This window comes from Cariama cristata, unplaced genomic scaffold, assembly GCF_000690535.1.
Source record: "Cariama cristata isolate BGI_N322 unplaced genomic scaffold, ASM69053v1 scaffold13249, whole genome shotgun sequence".
Classification (NCBI taxonomy): domain Eukaryota; kingdom Metazoa; phylum Chordata; class Aves; order Cariamiformes; family Cariamidae; genus Cariama; species Cariama cristata.
In genome coordinates, this window is record NW_009636415.1 from 25,490 (window position 1) to 46,788 (window position 21,299).

At 37.6% G+C, this 21,299-nt stretch overlaps 1 protein-coding gene across 1 annotated transcript in view; it reads right to left on the reverse strand.

The window, feature by feature from the left end:
- Positions 1-5,770: 5,770 nt before the first annotated feature.
- The window catches only part of FAM160B1 (family with sequence similarity 160, member B1), a gene marked incomplete at its 5' end in the record, with an annotated part of 23,934 nt that continues 8,405 nt past the window's right edge, over positions 5,771-21,299 (reverse strand). The window contains 12 exons of the mRNA XM_009707911.1: positions 5,771-5,876; positions 5,971-6,074; positions 7,148-7,288; positions 11,685-11,828; positions 13,553-13,643; positions 15,355-15,498; positions 16,372-16,541; positions 17,734-17,926; positions 18,033-18,109; positions 18,215-18,329; positions 19,525-19,721; positions 20,595-20,888. Coding sequence (XP_009706213.1) covers positions 5,771-5,876; positions 5,971-6,074; positions 7,148-7,288; positions 11,685-11,828; positions 13,553-13,643; positions 15,355-15,498; positions 16,372-16,541; positions 17,734-17,926; positions 18,033-18,109; positions 18,215-18,329; positions 19,525-19,721; positions 20,595-20,888 — 1,776 coding nt within the window. The remainder of the gene's footprint in view (positions 5,877-5,970; positions 6,075-7,147; positions 7,289-11,684; positions 11,829-13,552; positions 13,644-15,354; positions 15,499-16,371; positions 16,542-17,733; positions 17,927-18,032; positions 18,110-18,214; positions 18,330-19,524; positions 19,722-20,594; positions 20,889-21,299) is intronic.

The following is a 21,299-nucleotide window of genomic DNA, read 5'->3' on the forward strand; positions in this document are numbered from 1 at the left end:
AAACATAGTTCAGAATATATATACTGTCCTATAGCAAGGGCAGTTTAAATAGCCTAGTGAGATACCGTGTTCCAAGATGCTTTTTATCCTCACAGATCTGACTCCAAAGGCAATGACAGCAACCGGTCCAAACGTGTAAAATTTAACTTTTCACACTTTCTTTCTTTTTTGGCATTCCCAAGAAGCTTATGACACCTGAAAACTTTAATTCACCATATGCTTCACTTGATTCCTGAATTGCTCTTCAGTTCTCTTTCTCATCCTTCAAAGGGAACCTCGGCTGATAAAGGCTGTGCCAGAAACATATGGGTTTAGGCTGAAAGGGCTCATACCAGTTGTGACAGATTCACTTCTCTGAGCATTAATCCACTTTAATCCAATTGGATCACACACCAAACTAGCAAAAATCCTTCAGGCTTTGACAGCACCGGTCCTGTTAATATCTAAAGGTTAACAAATTCAATAGATCCTGCACTACCTGTATCTACATTGAGAGCTTCGACTGAGAATCTGTAAAATGAGTTAATGAATATGAAGTAGAGACCACACACTGGTAATACCCTGGGTTTTTTCCAATAGGATGTAGAGCCCCAAAATCTTGCATCAGAATGCAAGTGCCATAAGATTATCATGCTTCAATAATCCAGTCATTTCAAGGATATCAAAGTAAGAGAAAAATACAAGAAAATATAAAATGTGCAATTTTGATACAACTTCCTCACTGCTTGAGGAAGCAAAGTGTCCCTAAATCTCTAAATGCCTCATGCAGGCACAGCAAATAAATGATCTGGAGTGGGAGGGTGACAATCTCTGAGACCAAAGAGGATGGGGGAAAGGTGCTGAGAGCTATAAAAAAAGCTGTCAAGTGTATCATCCTGCTGTAGCTCTCTTCCTGTTAAAGATGCAAGAGCACTTGCACCTGTTAAATACTGAGAAGGAGAAACAGCTTAACATCCAAGTGTAGCCCTCAGAGAGGATCTTACCGAGCAATGAGATTTTTAAAAAGCTGATGAAAACTCGAAGGACACCAAAACTAGATAAGATACTAAGAAAAAATTCCCAACAAATAGAATTCTAAAATATATAAAAACCTATGTATAAAAGCCTTTCTCAAAAGCCCTGAAGAAAGAAATGATGCTTACTCACATACATGACATTTTTACCTAATTCAATAAACTAATGTTTTGACTGACGCACTCTGCACTCAAATGCAACAGAAAACCAAGGTCTTGACCAGCTGCAGTCTGGACAGATATCAGAGCTCTCAGGAAGAGCAGACGTTAATCTGTGTTCAGGATGACTCCATCCTGGCCATGTCCCTTAGCTTCCAATTTTCATGGGCAAAATTATGCGGATTCACTCCGAGCCCTGCACAGTCTATTAGAGTACAGTACAGGAAACAGGTTTATCCCTGAAGATGCTGCAGTGATAGATTCAAAATAAATGAAAGAGCTTCAGGATGTAATAAAAATAAATGAAAGGACTCAGGATCAAAGGCATGATGTAAAATGTTAAAACATTTTCTGTCTCAAGGTCATACATACAAAATCTATTCTGGATTCTATAATAACAGAAGCAGTCGCTTCGTTGAAATTAATTTATTTTGAGAATATCCCTTTTAATCCTCCATGCATTTTTTAGCACAAAAAGTTGGATTTTATCACAGCCTCCTTCATAAAACTTAATATCGTATGTTTGGTAATGTGGCTGTTTCAACAGTTCCTCATTGGAAATCCCACACCTGTGAAACCTTGGCAACACTGTCAGTAAGTGACCTACACAAAGTTTAATAGAAAAATTTTACTGAATATCCTCTGTTTAATGTAAACAAGGCAGGAGGCAAAACAAGGAGTATATATTTTATATAGCTACACTATTTTACAGGGCACAGAAAGCACTGAGGATCATGGTTTGAAAACCCTGTAGGATATGCAATATCAGATATGGATTTTCCATGTAGCCCCAAGTCTACTACATAATCCTTCCATTTTACCTAGCACTTCGGTTTAGTATTTCTTTTAGCAAGACAAACAGCACTAATAAAATGTCATTGGTGAAACTACACAGCAGGTTATGGTAGGAATTACCATGCATTTACAAAGCCATTCCATTACTTGTGCCCTGTAAAATCAAGTGTGACAATCTTTACACTAATCGTAGTGTAAGCAAGCTCGGGATTCTGGTCCTTATATATATATATATATATGTATATATATACATATACATAGGTGATGTACAACCAGACTCAAGCTGTGTATCAAGTCACAGCTTTTATATTGCACAGACAAATACATTGTAAGAACATTACACAGACAGGATCTGAATACCAGGAACACTACAGTCATATGAGAAACTAAGGACAAACTTGCTCTACCAGAGCTAGCACATGGCTTATTACAAAATTTTCTATATCAGAGTCTAAATCATATATATACTACAAATGGAAAAAAAAGTAAAAAACGTGTCTATTTACACACATAGGCATCAGGATTAAGATGTGGTTTGGATCTGCTTTTTGAAAAAAAAAAAATTATTCTAGTATTACCTCTCAAGAATTTCAATCTAATACTAGTGGTCGTATTTTCTAAGGTGATTGCATTTCCCACTGACATCTGGAGGATCTGCATATGCTGTGAACTTCAGGTCACATATTTTCTCAGGTGTCCATCTCTGGGTAATAAATAACCACATACAAACACACACACACAGAAACATATGGGCAGCTCAATGACATGCATAGATCAGAAAGGTGAAAACATGGACCTGAAATAACTTCTAACCTTTTTCTTTTTAAAAAAAAAAGTGCATGAAAAATATCACCACAAAAAATAAACGAGTTCCATTTCTTAAGGAGGATTAAATCACTTTTACAAAAATAAGTGTCATTGTCATCATGTATGGTAATTAAGGGTTTGTAGGCAGCACTCTCAAAAGCAATTTAGTTTAAAGCAACTTTAAGCATTGCTTCACTTCTATCAGGATGGATCCATGTACTAAAAATTTATCAATTAAATAACATTTGGTTTGCAAGAACATCACCAATGTTGCTGGAGACCGAACAATTATATCCTGAATTTAAGAGTGCTTATAGTTATATCTACTTATTTTTCTCATGGACAAGCTTGAAGGAATTGTGTTTGCAGCTCAGTAGACTGTTTTGCATTAAAATGCCACGGAGGTTGCAGCAGTCCTTCCAGAAGCTGACTGATACAATTCCTTAGAGTGTAATGAGCTCAGGTATCACTAAAATCAATGACAACAACTACAACAAAAGAGGTGACATTAATGCTTTCATTCGAGATCAGGCATCTCTTGAATGGCTTTATAAATTGTTATATCACTTGGAATGCTCTTGCACATTTTGTTTAACATTTCTCTCTTCCATTTATAGTAGTAGTATCACTTCCAGTTTCCACTGAAATTGGGACATTAGAAATATTCTGGAACACATGCTTTTAAAAAAATAAATAATGAAAATAGAAAATTTCAGGAAAAAGTAATTACGCTCAAGCAAAATGAACAAAGACCCAAATTCAGTAAAGCATCAGCATTTCTGCTCAACAGCTTAACTCTGTTCATGTAAAAGACTATGATTTAGGAATAAAATTCTTGAAATTAAGCTGATGTTTAGCTGCTTTGCTGAATTGGGACCTTATTTATAACAAATGTATGTATTAAACCACTCTGCATAAACATTTACATGTTCTAAACTATGTGTCAGGTATGTTACACTAACAAAGCTTCTAATATGGACTGACTGCATTACATATCACTAAAAATTATTTGCTACTTTCAAGGTATGTCTCTAAAGAACAAAAATGAATGTCATTTTTTTAAACTTTATCCTACTATGCTACTTTGACGTGAAAACACTTTGGGGCTAAATTCAGGAAAATAAAAGGTAAGGAAGTAAAACATGCTTTTGTTTGCCAGATAAAGGCAACGCTTTGTATAAAAGCCTCCCAGTATAGGGAGCCACTGAACACAGGTTTTACCTGTCAAAATGTTTCCCCAGATCTCTCCAGCTGAACCTGTACTGGTGGCTTTTACAGCAGGACCCTCTTCACTGTTGTGACAAGAATAAATTTAGCCCATTAACTGTGACACTGTTCTAATTAACCTGCTAACTTAAAAGGCCTCTCAACATCCAGGTTCCATAAATATTAAAAACCAAGACCTCAAAGGCATGGATTCAGAGTAGAATCTCATTCCAGGTAGAGTCATGTAAATCCAGAAAAATTCCAGTGACTGAGTAAATTAGTCTATATTTGCATATGAGCAATCACATCTGAAATGGGCATTAGCTGTGCAAACAGAATAGCAGGAAAGACAAACGAAGAAATGCAATGTAAACACAAGGAGCTAAACTCTATCTTGCCTGCCTATGCTCTTACGTTCATAGGAGGGGAAAGAGGTACCACACACCTGTGCGGAGAGCAGGACAGGTCTCATCCGAGTCACTCCGTGTGTCTTGGAGGTTAAAGCACAGCCATCCCACCTGCCAGTGCATAGGCTGCAGTGAGCAGCAAGAGCTGTCTGCAGCGCAGGCTGCCATCACGCTACAGAAAGAGAAGCAAAGCATGCTGAAGTCTGAATGGCCTTCCGCTTGCAATGCAAATGCCTGCCCTGGCTGACAGTATTCATATCAAAAAAGATTCACTGAGAGACATTTCTGCATCCCAGCACTATGAAAAGCAGGTACAAATTTTGGTCCTATATATGGTATTAACGCTTTAACTGAATTGGCATCAATCAATCTTTTGCTGGGCACTACTGCCATGGTTAGATAAGCAATAAAAACATTTCCAAAAATGACAGAATGTTTATGCTGTCAATTTTCAAGGCACAAAAGATTCTTAAACCAATTCAGGCTAAACACCAATTTAAAAGAAATTAAAAATACTGCTTCAGCAACAACTACTAATGACCTATAATTAACTTCCCTGTAAAGGTGACATGAGTCAAGCAACTAGAGTTCACAAGCAAAAACGTAAAGCAAATCTAGTTACACAGATAACCTGAAGAGCCATCACTTGGAATGACAGAGACAAACATGCTAGAAACATGTACACTTCAGATATATTTGTTATGGATGTGAAGCTGAATCAGGATTAATTCCGTTAGGATTCATTTTATACTGATATATCTGTTGGAGTAATCCATCAGGGAATCAAGCTCAGAGTTGTCTATAAGGTTCACCAAAACAAAAATGATCCCTCATTAATATATCCTACCGTATATGGACTGGTGAATTTTTTTGAATCTCTCCTCATTTTTAATAATATACATTGCAACTATAGTTGTGATTTCCTTTCACATATCCAACTGAAAAGAAAAAGAATTAAGACATAAAAATGTTACAAAATTAATTTGCTTTTTAAAAGTAATATAGTGACAAAAAGTGAATTGGCGGATGTGAGCCCCAGAACATACAAAAGATCCAACTCTCTAAACACAGTCATTACAACAGAATAACCAAGGTCTGATGTCTGTGGTTCTTCATGCAGCTTTTGCAGCTCTTCAACACAGTGGCTAGAAATGCTATGTATTGATTTCTCCCCAAACGCCTTCAATTCTATTCTAGGTCCGTTTGAATCCCTCTCTCTTGCAATGTCAACATCTGGTGAAAATAATTTGTCTTCCAATTCTGCCAAATGTCAACTGACACTTTGCCAGGAGGCACCACCTCTTCTTAGCTGGGTGTTGTCAATAGCCTTTTCGACTGAAACAAGTTGGGTGGTTTTACAGCCTGGCTGCTCATCAAGGCTGCTCACGGTGTAGATGAGGCATGATACTTCACAAATGCAATTGCTGCCAGTTCTTTGCAGAATTCTTCCAGCACAATCACGCCCTCTAGTAACGTCATGTGGTCAATGCTGAGAAGAAAAAAAAAAAATCAGCAGAGAATCAAGACTGGCACACACAAAAACCAGCCATGGGGCTTGGAGAATATGCAATGTATTTACTCACATGGGCCCTTCTGGCTCCAAGCCCAGCAGGCGTTTTCTGACCAGCAGAAGTTTGGGAGTGAAATCTGGGATGCGCTGGATTCTAACCATGAGGTCCCCGACGACCTGTAAAGCACAATGCCATCAACACACAAAGTTAACACCTTTGCAGAGTGCCTGGCAGCAAGGTTAAGTGACAGCCTTCAGAGCCCAGAGTGCAGACCCACTTCAGCATCCTCACAGGCTCACCAAACAACATGCAGAGTAGCTGCTCTGCCCCAAAAAGGGTGAGTGGGTGCAGAAAGTAAAGAGATACGAAAGGACAGGAACTCTGAAGCCTTACTTGCTGTCGCCACAAATGGCATTACTTATTTTAATTATGTCAATGATTAATTTGTCTCAGTAAATGTTGACGCAGGCATCTGACCAGTAAATTCCTGGGTTTAGGGAAAGCACAAGGGAAGAGAGTGAAGATTATATTTTGAAATTGGGAGGGCTGCTGGGAAAAAGTGAGCTAAGCCCTCCGTTAGCATTGGGCAAGCATCATTAATAGGCTCCTGACCAGCTTAATAACAGCTGGTGCGTGGGGCAGGCGAGGGATCTCTGACTGAGAAGACTGCAGTGTGACAGGCACCCAGCCAGCACTTCTAGGATGCAGGTCTGGCAGGAAGAGATGGAATCAGAGAGAGAAAGGAAGGCGACTTTTGATAAATCCAGGACTTCATTGTCAAGAATGGCCTTCACCAGACAAAAAAGAGGACGAGCAGAGATATTCATGCAGGCACAGGGTATTCAGAAGTGTCCTTTGCTTGTGTGTGTATCAAAGCCATCTCTCTCCCATCCAGGTGCAAACCTGTACTGGGCCTGTTCTTACAGCACTACCTGATGTTGCCTGCAAGTGACAACAATGTGACCTAGTCCAAATTAAAGCAACATCATTGCCAGATAGGATATTTTGCATCTACACAATGAAACTAAGCAAACAAACAATTCTGAAGACATGAGGACACAGAAATAAATTTTCCAATGGTTTTGGTAGAAAATCCAAAATCTTGACTCAAATCAAGGGCATAAGTATCTACTTTCAGTGAGAAGTCATTTGTCAACTTAAACTACCCAGCAACTACTACCACTAACTACAAAGTTACTAGATATATCGCTCCTGTATAGCCATATGTAAACATTGTGTGTTTACTCACCCTGACAATAACAGAGAAGAGAGACCTGCAGCCAGAAGCTAGGTTTACATAAGGATCCAAAAGGTATTCATGTATATGAGGATGGGGAAACAAGGACAGTTTGGACAACACTGACGTAACTTGCAAATTTACATCATAGGGCTGCAAAAAAAGGAAAACACAGTGCTTCATTATTTTCATGCTGTTTTTTTTTCATCCAGCCAGTGTTTATTTAACTACTAGAACCTTATATACAGGGTTATGAATAAACAAAGAGAAAAAGTTAGATTAGAAGACAGGCTCAAAACCTCTGCTTTCCACAACAGAAGTGATGTGAATATGACAGTTAGGTATTAGATGTTATTATCTGTATAACCGCTACAACCACTTGAAGGTTTTGCACATTTGTTTACTGTAGGATATGTCCTCTCCCTGTAAAACATTTCTTCAGCTCAGTAGCTAAAAAAAAATAGCACAGAATCAGCCTAAACAAGTTCTTGCTTCTCGTGGAAAACTGTAAAATGTATGAGCTCAGGTAATTGAGAGACAAATCTGTGTTTACAGCTAATATGGTATCGCTCTTCTTCTACTTTCTTTTTTCTTGGAAAGAACCATTGCAGAAGGCCTGGTCATCTTGTGGCAGCATGCTACAGGAGATGAGACAGTCCTAGGCTGGAAAAGCAGCTTGAAATTCTGAGCTGCTTCTCTACCTCCTTTCCCCAAATCAACCAAATGGGAGGGGCAACACTGTCAGATGCTGGAAGACGTTAATCAGTCATAACGACAAAAAGTAGTACCTAACTTTCTAAGAAAAAAATAGTGCCTAGCTTAAAGGATTTTACTATTCCAGTGATAAACTCATTTCCATAAAAGCAAGTATTTTGACCATAGTTTCTTTATGTTCCAAGCACTTCTTTTTTCATCTTTGATTTTCTCATCACAGTGAAAACAAGCTAACATTTTATTTCAGCTCCAAATTTGCAAACTAGTGGAATTTTCTTCCATCTATTCAGTGGTGGAATAGACTACGTTGACAAGAGATGGACGGACATTCCCTTTGCATACCCCTATGCCAGTCTGAAGATGTCACCAACACCCAGATGGTTTAACTTAACCTTGTTGATTTTACCTGAAGTGGACTACTGGTCCCTCACTCAATCTCTTTGACTGCATATTGGCAGTAACATCCTCACTGGCATAATCACATCTACAATAGGATGATTTCATGGCCTCAAAATATCATCTTTATGCTCTCAAGTTAGCATTCCACTGAAGAATCAGAGAACAGATTCTTCCCTTTTCCAGACTGTAAGATTTGGAAGAATTCAGCTTCAGATTAAGACAGATATATTTAGATATGTCTACACGTCTAAGCTCGCATTAGCCTACTCAACAGAGATCTGACATCTGATACACTTGCCTACACACAAACATCTCATGCCATCTCAGATGCTCAAGTATCCGCTGGTCTCTTGACAGTTCCACAGAGGGTGGATCCTGCAAGGTATGTGTTGTAACCACAAGAATGTGGGAATATCTTGGGCATCAAAAAAATGGCAACAGATACCTCAGTTCAGGCAACTGAGTCAAGCTTTCAGTCAATACAGTCAAGGAAGCTGAGATGGTGATTCACCTCACACTAAAAGAGACACCTACTTGCTTTTCAGTCTAACAGCTCCAGAGACTACCGGCGCTGTTCTGACAAAATTTCCCCTGACTAGATGTGGATGCCTAACTAATATTTAGGTACCTTATTCCTGAATTGATTACCACATACTATTGCACTGCAAAGGGAGTTGTCTTATAGATCTTTTGAAGTGAAAGGACATATTTCTCCCAGTCAGTGGCAGTAATTTCTGTACTTGCTATTCCAGCAATAGATTCATCCCAATCTTCTAACAAATGAAGCTTTCAGACCCTGGACCAGAGATGTTATAGGTAAAAGAGATCGTTACATTTTAAGTTATTGTGGAAAAGTTACTCTGCAGACAGAGACACAAATTCCTTCCATAAATCCCATTCCACTGCCTACCTAGCTGAACTGTAGGAAAAGGTATTTAGAGCTGCCTGAGTCAGTCAATTCATTAGGAAGCTTTGAAGCCATAAACATTATCTGGTAATCACAAGAAGAGAAGGAAACAAAGTAGTAACACGTGCTGCATTGTTCAGAGAGATTGCTGTTGCGATTTGAACTAATTGAGAGCATTAAGGAAATCTGCTTCTTCACACAAAGCTTTTATTTCTGTCCATATGTCAGTAGACTCAGTAAGACAGCCTTATATCAGATAATATCCTAAAAAATTTCTCTATAACTAAAAAGGTTACAACCAGCTAAATTTGCAGTTCAGAAAATTCTTACTAAATTCTTAGTAAATAATCAGTTCCATATAAATGTGTAACAATAACAGGAGGAAGAAGATACTGTCTAGCAGATGAGGTACTGGATTTGAACAACCTTGACAGAAGTTACTTCACTTGTGTGCCTCAGCTATCTTCTGTCAGAAACTAGGTTAATGATACTTACACCTCTGCAAAATTTTCTGATATCTACTGATAAAAACACAGGAGCTACCCACAGTATTGTGACAAAGCAAAAAAGACACTGAATACAATCTGTAAGTAGTACTGTGTCCCCACTAAAGGCTTTTCAACATTTTTCACTTTGTCTGGCCATTAGGACCCTTTATGTCAAATTTGTCATTGACAGGACCCAGGTTTTCTTGGGTTTTTTTTTTGGTTTGTTTTTTTTTTTTTCCCCCCTCTATGTGATTTATGTGTTTCACTGTAAATAACCCCTAGGAATTTCAGTTTGTTTTTTCAGATAGGGTTTTGGTATGATGTAATAAGAATTCACCCCTTCTGTCTGATTCAGGCAGTTCATTTTAATTCTTCTGGAATCAAGAACCATTTTTGACACCACAGATTATAACATTTTGCTTGACCAACCCAAATGTGTGTCATGCTAACAAGCAGTGTATCAAATTGGGCACTGTGCTTCCATGCCAGATGCCACTTTTGTTGTAATCATGTCTATCTGACACTCAGGTGTTTCGTGGGGGATGTAACTTGTATTGTTTACTTTTTATGATTTATGTGACATTGCTCAGACAAGGTTTTCATATCCATAAGGATTGTTTTTCCTAAGAGTTGATGATGCCCAGTTTTCTTCATTATTTCAATCTACAACCATTTCAGCTAGTGAAGTGTGCAGAACACGTTTACTGGAAGCAAACCCCTGAGAACAGACAATATAGCAATGGAAGTATTTGTCTTTCTTTTCTGACTTCTAAATTATGAAAGTTGGTACTCTCAAACATCTCCTTCTCCCCTGAACACTCACAGAGCTGACCTGGAGGCTCCTACTGCCTTCCTGACATGTTTCCTTTGCATTTGTATGTTCAAATGGCTCTTGTCCTGCTTATGACCAGGAAACCTGGCACTACCAAAGCTAATTGTTTATTCTGTAGATAGCTCCACATGCAAAACAGAATTGTACAAACTTCTGAAATTGGTACTACTGCATTTGTAGAAACTCCAGCTGGTATTATAGGGAGGGTAATCTAGACTTTCAGGCCTCATTTTCACTGGTAAGAAAAATTCTCTTCTTGATCTGAAGCAGCAACGTCAACTTGACTAACATGTCCAGACTTTAGAGAAGGCAAAGAAACGTTCAGTTTTCGTATAGGGCAATCTCCTTTTCACCTCCCTGAGCCTTCACTTTGCTTCTCCCCAGGAAGACTAGGTCATGCAGCCATACAGAAACACACAGACATGAGGAAAATTCACTTTCTTTAAATTCCTTTATACTAATCTGGGTCTTATATGTCATACCTCTTTTTCAGAGCAAGGATCCAGATTATATCTCATTGGTTTGCCCTTGGCAGCTATATTTTTATTATTTGAAGGTAATCAAACTGGAAAAAAACCTACTTTACACTGCAGATGGAAAAGGATACCTTCGAGAAACTTTCCACGCACTGGTAAATAACAGTTTTTTTCTATGAAAAAATGGGGAAAATGTTAGCAGTGACACAGTAAGTTCTTCTCATCTTACACACTGATGTAAACTGCTTCCTGGACAAGACTTCAGATTGAAGTTCACTGAAATGTGCCAGAAAGGACCTGTACAGTATTTTGTTTACTGAAAAATGTACATGCTTTCCAAGTGTAAATGCTGGAAAACGAAAACAGAACCAGTAATGCTAGTACTGAAGGAATACTAAGATACTATCTTACCCTCACCTTTTATCTTAAGGATATTCTTTTCTTACTTATCAATTTAAATGATATTTCTGGTAAAGAAAACATTTGGTACACAAAAAGGTGGCTAATAAAGATAAGAGAGTTTTTGTTCTCTACTTTTGTTAAATTGATACGACTGATCACTGTAACATCATGCAATCTAGAGAGACCTGCACCAAGGACATGGGACATTACACAATAATAGGATGCTATAATAGACATCAGAGTGATGGGAAGCCACAGGACCTTATGGAGATTAGCCCTTTAGTAGTGATGAAAGTATCAGAAATGGAGTTCATAACCTGCTTTTTCTTACCTGATCAAGAATCCTGCCCATTCTTTCAAACAGGACTTTCAAGAAGTGTCCTTCAAAAAACGATGCTTCTAAATTGCACTTTTCCAAAGATCTGGGAGATCCAGGCCACTCCCACCGTAAACAGATGACACAATAATCCCGGAACTAGAAAAAAAGAAAAAAGAAAAGAGACTTAAACCTCCATGGAAACCATTTAATTTCCTTTTAATACTCCATACATCTGAAATCATAATCTGTAGCTAAATGATAAATCTAAGATCAAAAAGAACAGTCATTCTAAAGTGAACACTATCAGTTTCTATGCAGGCACCTCATTCTCTTCTTGACATTCATGCTATTAGGGTAGTTTCAGAAACAATGAGTGGAGAATAGAGCTCCCAAAAAGCAGCTGGGGCAAAAACACAAAGCTAAGCCAACAATACACATCCTGATCAGGGCTCTTCTAAAGCAGGAATTGCATTTGTATACATTCTTGTTGTCAGTACTTTACCACACTTTCACTGTATTATGTGTAGCTTATCCTGGTATTCAATTTATATTGCTCCTTAATTCCCAGGACAGGAAAGGCACATGTATACGCAGAGGATTATACAAATGAAAAGTACTTCAGGGCTTCCTCCTCCCTCTCTGTTTCCTATCACACGTAACAGTCTTTCTCAACCTCTGCCTCTGATTTGCTGTGGACTGCCTGATGTCTCACTTTCAAGGAATTATACCTTGAAAGGAGTACAGGTTACAGCAGTGAAAATAAGGATCACAGGAATAAACAGAAGCAAAAGAGAGACAAAACAAACTCAGGAATTCTTCACTGCATGTAGCTCACCTACTTGTACAGGCTTCCAGAACAGAAATATGGAAGCAGAACAGCTATTTGGATGTAATAACAGCAATAGGCAGGGCTATTCTTAGGGGGGAAATATTTTAAGAGCAGTCATATCATTGTCACGAAGTGACAGAAACCAATTCTGTTCTCTAATAACTCCCAGAATACTCTTTTTTCCATGGCATGAAAGAAATACAAAGATGATATGTGTTTTCTGGCATCCAAGAATAGAACATAGGGGAATTTTACATCAACCTTTGTTCCCTTATTCTCTATTTTCTATTCTCTGACTTTTCAGGAGAGACTACAGATAAAACAATGTATTAAATACAGAAATCCAAGCTTCCCATCTTAAACTGCTGATATTGTCATTCAGAGGTTATGGAACTTTTGAAATACCTACTAAATATAGCGCTCTCAGTTACTCTACTCCTTTGCATAATTTTTTCTATTCTAGAAGATTCACAGGGCTTCAATAAGAAAACTGCAAATAGACAGTGACTGTCCTCTGACCAAGGAAACTTTACATTACGTTTGTAAAAACAAAACCCACATTTATTTCAAAACAGTAAATCATAAAGCTTTCTCTACTTACTAAAACTCCCAACTTCAAACCTGAACGCCTTAGGCTGCGCATTCCCTGTGATGAGCCTTTATTTTTAAAGTCCCAGATTGCATAACTCCTATGCAGCATTTTAATTTCCCTTTAGTCCTTCCAAACAGCTTGGCAGGCAATTCTCCAAGAGAATGCAGATAAATGCAAAAGCAAATTAAGAATCTATCTGCAGTTCAGATTTTCTCTCCGTGTATTTGTTATATGAATATTAATGCATTTAATGTCATCCATTATTGCCACTAGAGTAATACAAGGTGGATTCACCGTCAAAAGATCTCCAAAGGTAAGTTCTCATTAGAAAATAAAAATTGAATTTTCCCATCTTCCATTACCAAATGATGCATTTAGTAGGACTATTTATAGAACCATTCATATATTCTCAGAAGCAATTCAAATTCTCAAGGACCAAGAAAGACTTCACTGACTTACTTGTCTGTGGGCATCTCTGAGGTAAGTGTCATAACCTGTACCCTCCACATGGTACGACGACTTAGCTTCATCAGGTACAAGACAGAGAAAACTGAAGAGAAAAAAAGTACATTAATGAATATCTATAATCCACAGAGCACCAGATCAATACTTTCTAATCATCTGTAACAGCGTACACAATACTGAATTGTCTGGCCAATTAATCCATAGATTCTACCATAACTTTATGTGAGGAACAGAGAATACAAAATCTATTTAAGCATGTCTATTCTAACTACTGTTAGTAATAACAAGATACATACTTCAGAACTTTTGTATCTAGCACTCAGGTAAAAACCTGAGCAGAAGCATTTTCTGAGAATTACCAGACAGAATGGAGATGAAAAGCAATATTCATAACCAGGTCAAGTATTTGCTAAAGGTCAGACTCCATCTTACTAGAGCATATGGAAAATTTACTGGGGAATAAATGAGCCAAAAGAGAAGGAGAATTCCAGTTAAAACTGTATAGGCAGTTTTATTTACCATAGTTTGTTGTGGTGAAAATTGAACATCTAAAAACATATAGGAATATTTGTGTATAAATGTCCCAGTTACAAACATCATTGCCTTTGCCAGGTATGTAGTGCAAATAGCATATGTCCTTATTATCTCATCAACACCTGACCTAAAAAGCATCAGGAAATTCTGAATCTTATTAGATAGGAACTGTCTTTAAAAAATAAAGAAAATCCCTAGAATTTCTGGACAGCAAAATAAAACTCAGTCTTTGGACCCTGTTTCCAAATTTCAGCTTTCTCCACACTCCAAAAACTACTGGAGGCTCCTGTAAGATTTGTATGCAAAAATACGTAGTAGCTGACTTTTCATATGGAGTTCATCTTATCTGAAAAAAATACAAATTTGCAAAACACTGCAAATCCTGAAAACATTTCTGTTCACTGATGGAGATTACACGAGGTGAATTTAGCAGAGTGTTCTTTGCGTCTTTCCTCCAAACCATGTCCACCATAAATTATATATAGCAGTACTGGGGGAAAGAGGGCAAGAAGCGACTATGCCATTCTATGCTGACTGTCCTCAGGCTGTTTGCTTCCTTTGGCTAGCACCTTTGATTATTTCTGTGTAAGTAGGTAGGTCAGCACTGGAATACCAGTGCTGCTTTGCTACCACGTATTAACAGAGCAAACAGCATTTGTCCTAATATTAGTTGCTAAGAGAATTACCATCACTAAGTTGCTTAGAGCAGAGCCTGACCTCTTTGTGATATCCAATTTGCAGTATGTCTAACAGGCACAAAGGTATTTTACAGGTGACAGAGGTGCCCCTTAATTTTCAGGGAACAGAAGGTTATCTCTAGCATGGCAATTATTTACTTTTATACATGTGTTTAAGGACCTTTAGGATGTTTGAAGGTTTTTTTCCCCTAAAATGTTTATGGCAACACTCCCCAGACTTCTCCAGGAAGGTCAAGTCCTGTAACAGCAGTTACAGTATAGCAAATATTTTTGAGGAAAAAAAGTTTTATAATCCATGAGGCTTTCATTCTGAATTCTTAGTACTCAACTAGATTATTAGCTGTAAAGTTCTATTTTTCTCATTTATGCTGAATTATTTTTACTTATTGTAAGCTCTAATCTTTGAAGAGTAGCTTTCTGATAAAATGCCACATAATTTCCTTCTGCGGAGTCATTTTACCAGCTGGTACAGAATAACATGCATTACAGAGTACATTTAATTTGCACGGTGTGTGCAGACACCCACACATTCAGAGATTTCTTTAAGTGTTTGTTTCAACTCACCTATTTACAATTTTATGAACTTCAGTCTTTCCATCATTTTTCGGATGTTCTGGACTGACAGGTGGAGAAGCACTGAGCCACTCTTGAGTTGACAATGTGTTATCTGGAGACAGATCAGTAAATAACGGATCTTCCTCTAGGTCTCTGAGATTATGAGAGACAAAAACATAATCATTCACAGGATGTTATGGAAGGCAGGAAAATCTCTGGGTCAAAAGGTATGCTTTCTATTTTTCTTCTCTGAACAACAAGGATGATTTCCAGAACACTATCATATGCACATCTTTTTACCTAATTAATATGCAGAAATACCAACCTTTCCAAATACCTAACAAACTTTGTTTTGAAGAAAAATCATAACCTCTTGATCTGAACAACAGAGTTGATATTTTTGACTCGTACAAAATCACTGCATTTAATCACACAAACTCTTTAGCCATATTTTTTACATGAGAGTTATATTCCAGAAGATGATTAGATTATTTTAGATGACTCAGAAATATCTAAATTAAGATGCCTAAAATAGCTGGTGTGACTAGTCCTTACCCCTCCATCAGCAAAAAAAAAGTTACAAGAGTTACATAGGGTATTTAAAAGGATATTACACAAAGTGTCCCAGAAAAGTTCTTGCATCAAAAAATGATTCAATAACATAAATGTAAGCAAGACACCTAAGTGACTGCCTTCAAGAATAATCTCACTGGAAACAATACAAATATACGTAGACTTAAGCTAGGTAGATGCATAAGTATATTGATATATGAAGACCTTTGAGTGCCTGTTGTTCTGGAAAGAGGCTTTTGTTAATTTTAGCTTTTCTGTTACTGTGCTAAAAATTTCTGTAAGTTGCTGATATAATAATTTCTGCCTTGCTTTATGGCTATGGATTAATACATAGAGCACTCAAAGTGCTGTCTACACTCACTTTTCTTTCACTTACTGAAAAAAACCATTTTGTTCTAAAGATAAGGATCCAAGTTAGCTGTTGTGTAAACTTCCATTAAAAAAGAAACTTACACTGCTCCTGCAATCTGTCCATTCTCTATTACATCTTTATCTTCTTGACAGAGAGGCTTGTATTCCATGTAGTTTCTTTCTTCTAAATTTCTCAGAACCAAATTATAAAGAATATGCTCATTGGGCTTTTGCAAAAGGTGCTCAAACATTCGTAAAGTCATTATGCTGATCTGCAACATAAGAAGTAAAAACTCAATAAACTGATATACTGCTGCCTTATGCTTTTTGCTTTCTAACTGGCTTGCACATCCTAGAACATTGCAATTACTTATTTACATTATGGAAGGAAGCAAAAATCCTAAGAAAAATCAGGAAAGTGTTACGCTGAATCTGGTATAAACATGGACGAAGAGTTCATGAACATTTGAAAAGCAATATGTTTTGCTGTAAAACAAAACCTGTTCTAAAATCGGCTAAAATAACAATACAGAGAACATCCAGAGAACTTACAACTTAGCTTTCCGCATTACAATCAGATCCAAGCTGGAAGAGGGTGATCATTGTGCAAGTGAGACACAGAACAGGACTTAAAGCCAGTAATAAATACTCAAAATAAAACAAAGTAATACTGAAATATTGTGATTAGAACTATAGGCTAAGATTTTAACACAGAGATATTAGGTAGGTTTTAAAAAGGAGATTGACTTTAAGCAACACAGAGAGTTTTTAAAGGCAGCTTTAGAGTGCTTAGCTTTGCAAAGATCAACTAATTTACACAGATAACTAATTCTGAAAGGGTGAGCAGGTAAGGATACTGAAATAAATGGATATGTGAAGGCACAGATCTGTATTTCAGGCAAGCTTGGGTTTTAGTTGAAAAACCAGATGGTGGAAATTGTTTCATGGAAAAAATGAAACAAACAGCCTCTTAGGAGGATTTTACTGAAGTAAATTATTTTGTTTACTGTGTGTAAAGTGCTTAAAGTTATTACATCATCTTTTAATTGGCATTGTGTATATTCTCTGACCACATCTACTCTATATAAAAATTAAGTTTTTAACTGTACATTATGTGATAACATGACAGAATTGACACAACATGGAAAATAACAGCGATGCAACATACAACAAAGCACAAATTAAGATGCAATTACAGAAACTGATTTTGCCCTATCTCACACATAAGCAAGCCTAACTAGATATAGATAGAGGGCAAGCAAATTTAGCAAAGAATCTTCATTAATAGGAACAATGTGCTAGCTGGAGAAAATGGCTTTCATTTTCTAAAGGGAATTTGTAGAGCTAGCAGTGAGAAAAAGTTAGCCAACACAAATATGAAAAGACCTCACAACGGTGTTTTTACAGACTCTACATAAGACAAAACTGACCAGCAGACACTATTATATCATTATCACTTCTCACCTCATCAGAAATATGATCACAGTGTTCGATTAACCTGTGTCGCAACGGATGTCTGTTGATGTCTGTCAAAGTTTCTGGGTCTCTGTGTTCTCCAAGTATAAAATAAACTAATTCCTGCAGCAGGACATCTGAAGTCACTTGACGAACAATACGATGCAATAGTGCAGTTGATGTGAGGATTCCAATCTCTGAACTGAACAAAAAACTTCATGTCAGATATGTAGTGTATTTCAGCTGATAAAAATCAGCTTCATTCAGATTCTGTGCTGTTCTGTTGTGTCTTGTAGGATGCTACTCACGTTTGCATCAGCTGGGGTTCCATAACATCAATGAAAAATCGTTCCCGCACAGCTTTTGCCATAGCAACAGCAGCAGTCTGAAACAAAAGTACAAAATGGTATGTCTCAAACTCAAAAGCTAAGAAACAACTGGAACTACTTATTTGGTGAATATATTTGCTTCATCTGTAAACATTTCGAACCTTTTGTGCTTCTTTGATGAGTTGATCACAGTAGTCAAACCATGAAAGAAACGAAATCAATGCTCTTTTCCCTGGAAAAGCAGATGCATCTTCTTTGTGGCTATAGGAATCCAAACTAGAGAACACAGGGAAAAATACTTATTTAGTCTACAAGTAACTGAAGAATCTTGGACTTCGTTCTTATTGAACTTAACAGAATAATGATCTACTTGCAATGAAGTGAACATTAAAATAGTTTTTCTACTGGTAGAGACTAGTAATCTGGCAGTGCTATAATTACACAGGTTTTGAGTGGCATGCTCAAGGATACATAGTATGTGCAGCAGAAGAACTCTGTTTGGTTAAGTATTTCTAGAGTCAGAAGGGAAAACTGATCACCTAGTCTATTCCCCAGGAAACAGACCACAGAAACTGAATTAATAACTCCTGTAGTCAGAGAACCATAAAATGAAGCCAATTGTTCTTCTCTACTCTGTAAGTGACCTCAATCACGTCTGCCAAAACCACACAGTGTATACCTGAACTAGATTGTATCTTTCAGAAAAAAAACATGTATCTCAATTTAAAGGCTCTATGGAATAACAAATTCACCATGTTCTTCAGTAAAACAGTCCAATAATTATTTATCCCACTATGCAAAGTTCTGGTTTTTTCCCTTCTAACTTCAAACTCCAACCAGCAGAAATTTTGGTAGGTATTTTGCAAATACCTACTTTTCGTCTCAGCACTAACAGATCACAAGCAATTCATAATAATGAAGGCAGAGCGGGGAACAGAAATGATTTGAGAATCTAACATGCAAGTAGTTAGGATAGCAGGCATGTATCTTTTGCTTCATGCTGATGAGTTATGCAGTAACTCTTTCCTTCTTCTTTTTTACTGCAAAACTTTTGCAACAACAGCCTGTTATCAAATACACCCTTCCTACCCTCTGCAGCAGCTTACAGTGCTCATTGTGCAGAGTGCAAAATTTTTTTCCTAAATCCTTGACATCTGAACAAGAAAATAATCTGTACCTGATACTACAGCTACAGCACCACAAACTGCTAATGTAATTCAGTGGGAAAACTTGCCCCCTGAGGAATCTCTGCAAGGGACTGGCAGCCAAACCTGGCCCCGTGTCAGAAATCACATGTACGCTGGACACCCAAAGTCGTACCACTATGCTGTGGCTGGTATCTCAGCTCTGCTCTTGACACTTTAGCATGGGGGTGTGAATATTTTACACACCTTATCTACCTATAGAAAATTAGTTTCAGGGAGGGGTGTAAAGTCACCTTGGCTATTAAATACAAAAATAAAATTCTTACCCCCAGTTAATTGCCTCCACTGTTTCAATGTCTAAGGGATCCAGTGACTGAGGCAGGGCTTTGTAGAGGGTGGCCAGCCTGTCTGTCAACAATTCACATAAACAAGTGCTTTGAGTCAGGCACTTGGCAGCTGCTGGTTCTGGCAAACTCACCAAAAGCATGAGGCCTTCACAGGCCTTCACTGCTATCCGGCCGTCCTGGCAGAAGGGCATGGAAAAATTAATCAGAGGGTGAATGAAGCTCACTTGAAATCAAGAAGCAAACATCTCCCATACAAAACCTCTTCATTTCCCCACCCAGTGAGTGAATGCATTTATTTTTGTTGCCTTTTCAGTCATTAAAATTTAATTCTAGTGAATTTGGATGGTACAAAATAAAGAATCTCACCTGAATCCACGTCAAATACCAAGAATGCAACTGGAACCTTGCAAATGCAACAGAACGAGTGCTGTAGGTCAGCTTAAGACCAAGATATCAGACAATGTAAACTGTCACTTAACAATAACGAGGTACATCAAGAGATTTGGTTCTCTGCTCTCAACACTGCTGTAGCAATTACAGGCTTACTCAAGCCTCCCCTAAGTTTTCTGAAAGAATTTGAGTATGAATTTGAGGATGAAGCTGGGTAAGACATACAGCAGTTGTTGTTAAAATAAATCAAACCTCTAGAGACAGCCCAGTGCCCTTACAAAACAGTGAGTTTGGTTAAGTCAGTACAATTGAAAGTAGTTTTGGAAATATTCTGTAGTGGTATATTTAACCTAATGATTATCCTATGATGTAGCTTATCTGTGAAACGTGCAGCATCCTATACAAATTGCTCAAAAAACACTGACATTACCATCAACAAACTTAATATTAATTTTCAAAAACAATATTTTTACTTTAAACTGAATTGGCAAAGAAAATTGCCAATTTACAAAAACTGCCTGCAAAACAAACCTCATTTTCCTTTTTACAGCTAAAATATAGTGTGTACATATGTGTATATTCACTCCCCCTGCCCACTTCACACAGCACCCAAACTATGTAATTTTATCACAGTAAACAGAACAAGAAAACCAACTCACAGGACTTTTAGTGAGGTTTAGCAGAGAATTCACTAAGTTATAGTCTTGATTTGGACAAACAGTGGAGGACTCGGGTGATGATGCGACATTTAATTCATCCAGACTGAAAGAGAGATCATCCGCTTGTTGCAGGAGGTCGTCTTCCTTCTCCACTTGCTCTGCTCCAGCAGCACTGGGTGTTTCCTCAGGCTGAATGGGCTGTCCTGTGTCTGATGTCAAAGAGTCTTGGCCTTTTATCATGTCTTCTGTGATTACACTTGCTGATCCTTTGGAAGCCATTGCTTTTAACTTACTCTGCAAAGCATTTTTTGGAGTTACATGGTTGAAATGACTGTTCATCCTGAAGCAGAAATTTACTAAAAGCAATTTTTTTACATCAGCATTTAAAGTAGTTCTCTACCAGGCTGGGTACAGTAACCACGTAGAATGTAATAGGTTGCAGGAGAGTGGGAGTTTTTAAACCTAGAACATTTTTTAACCTGCTTAAATTTCTCTTAAGCCCTGTACCATTTTGCTTCAAGGCTGGATATGCCATTTACAAAAAGATGGCACCTTTTATCCTCCACCACTGAAGGCACATATTCACTTGATTTGGCCACTATTTGATAGAAGTTTTTCATTTACCTTATGAGTGCATCTTTAGACCTTAGCACATATTATAAAACATCACTTTCTAGGTCAAGGCCTCAAATTCATCCAATGTCT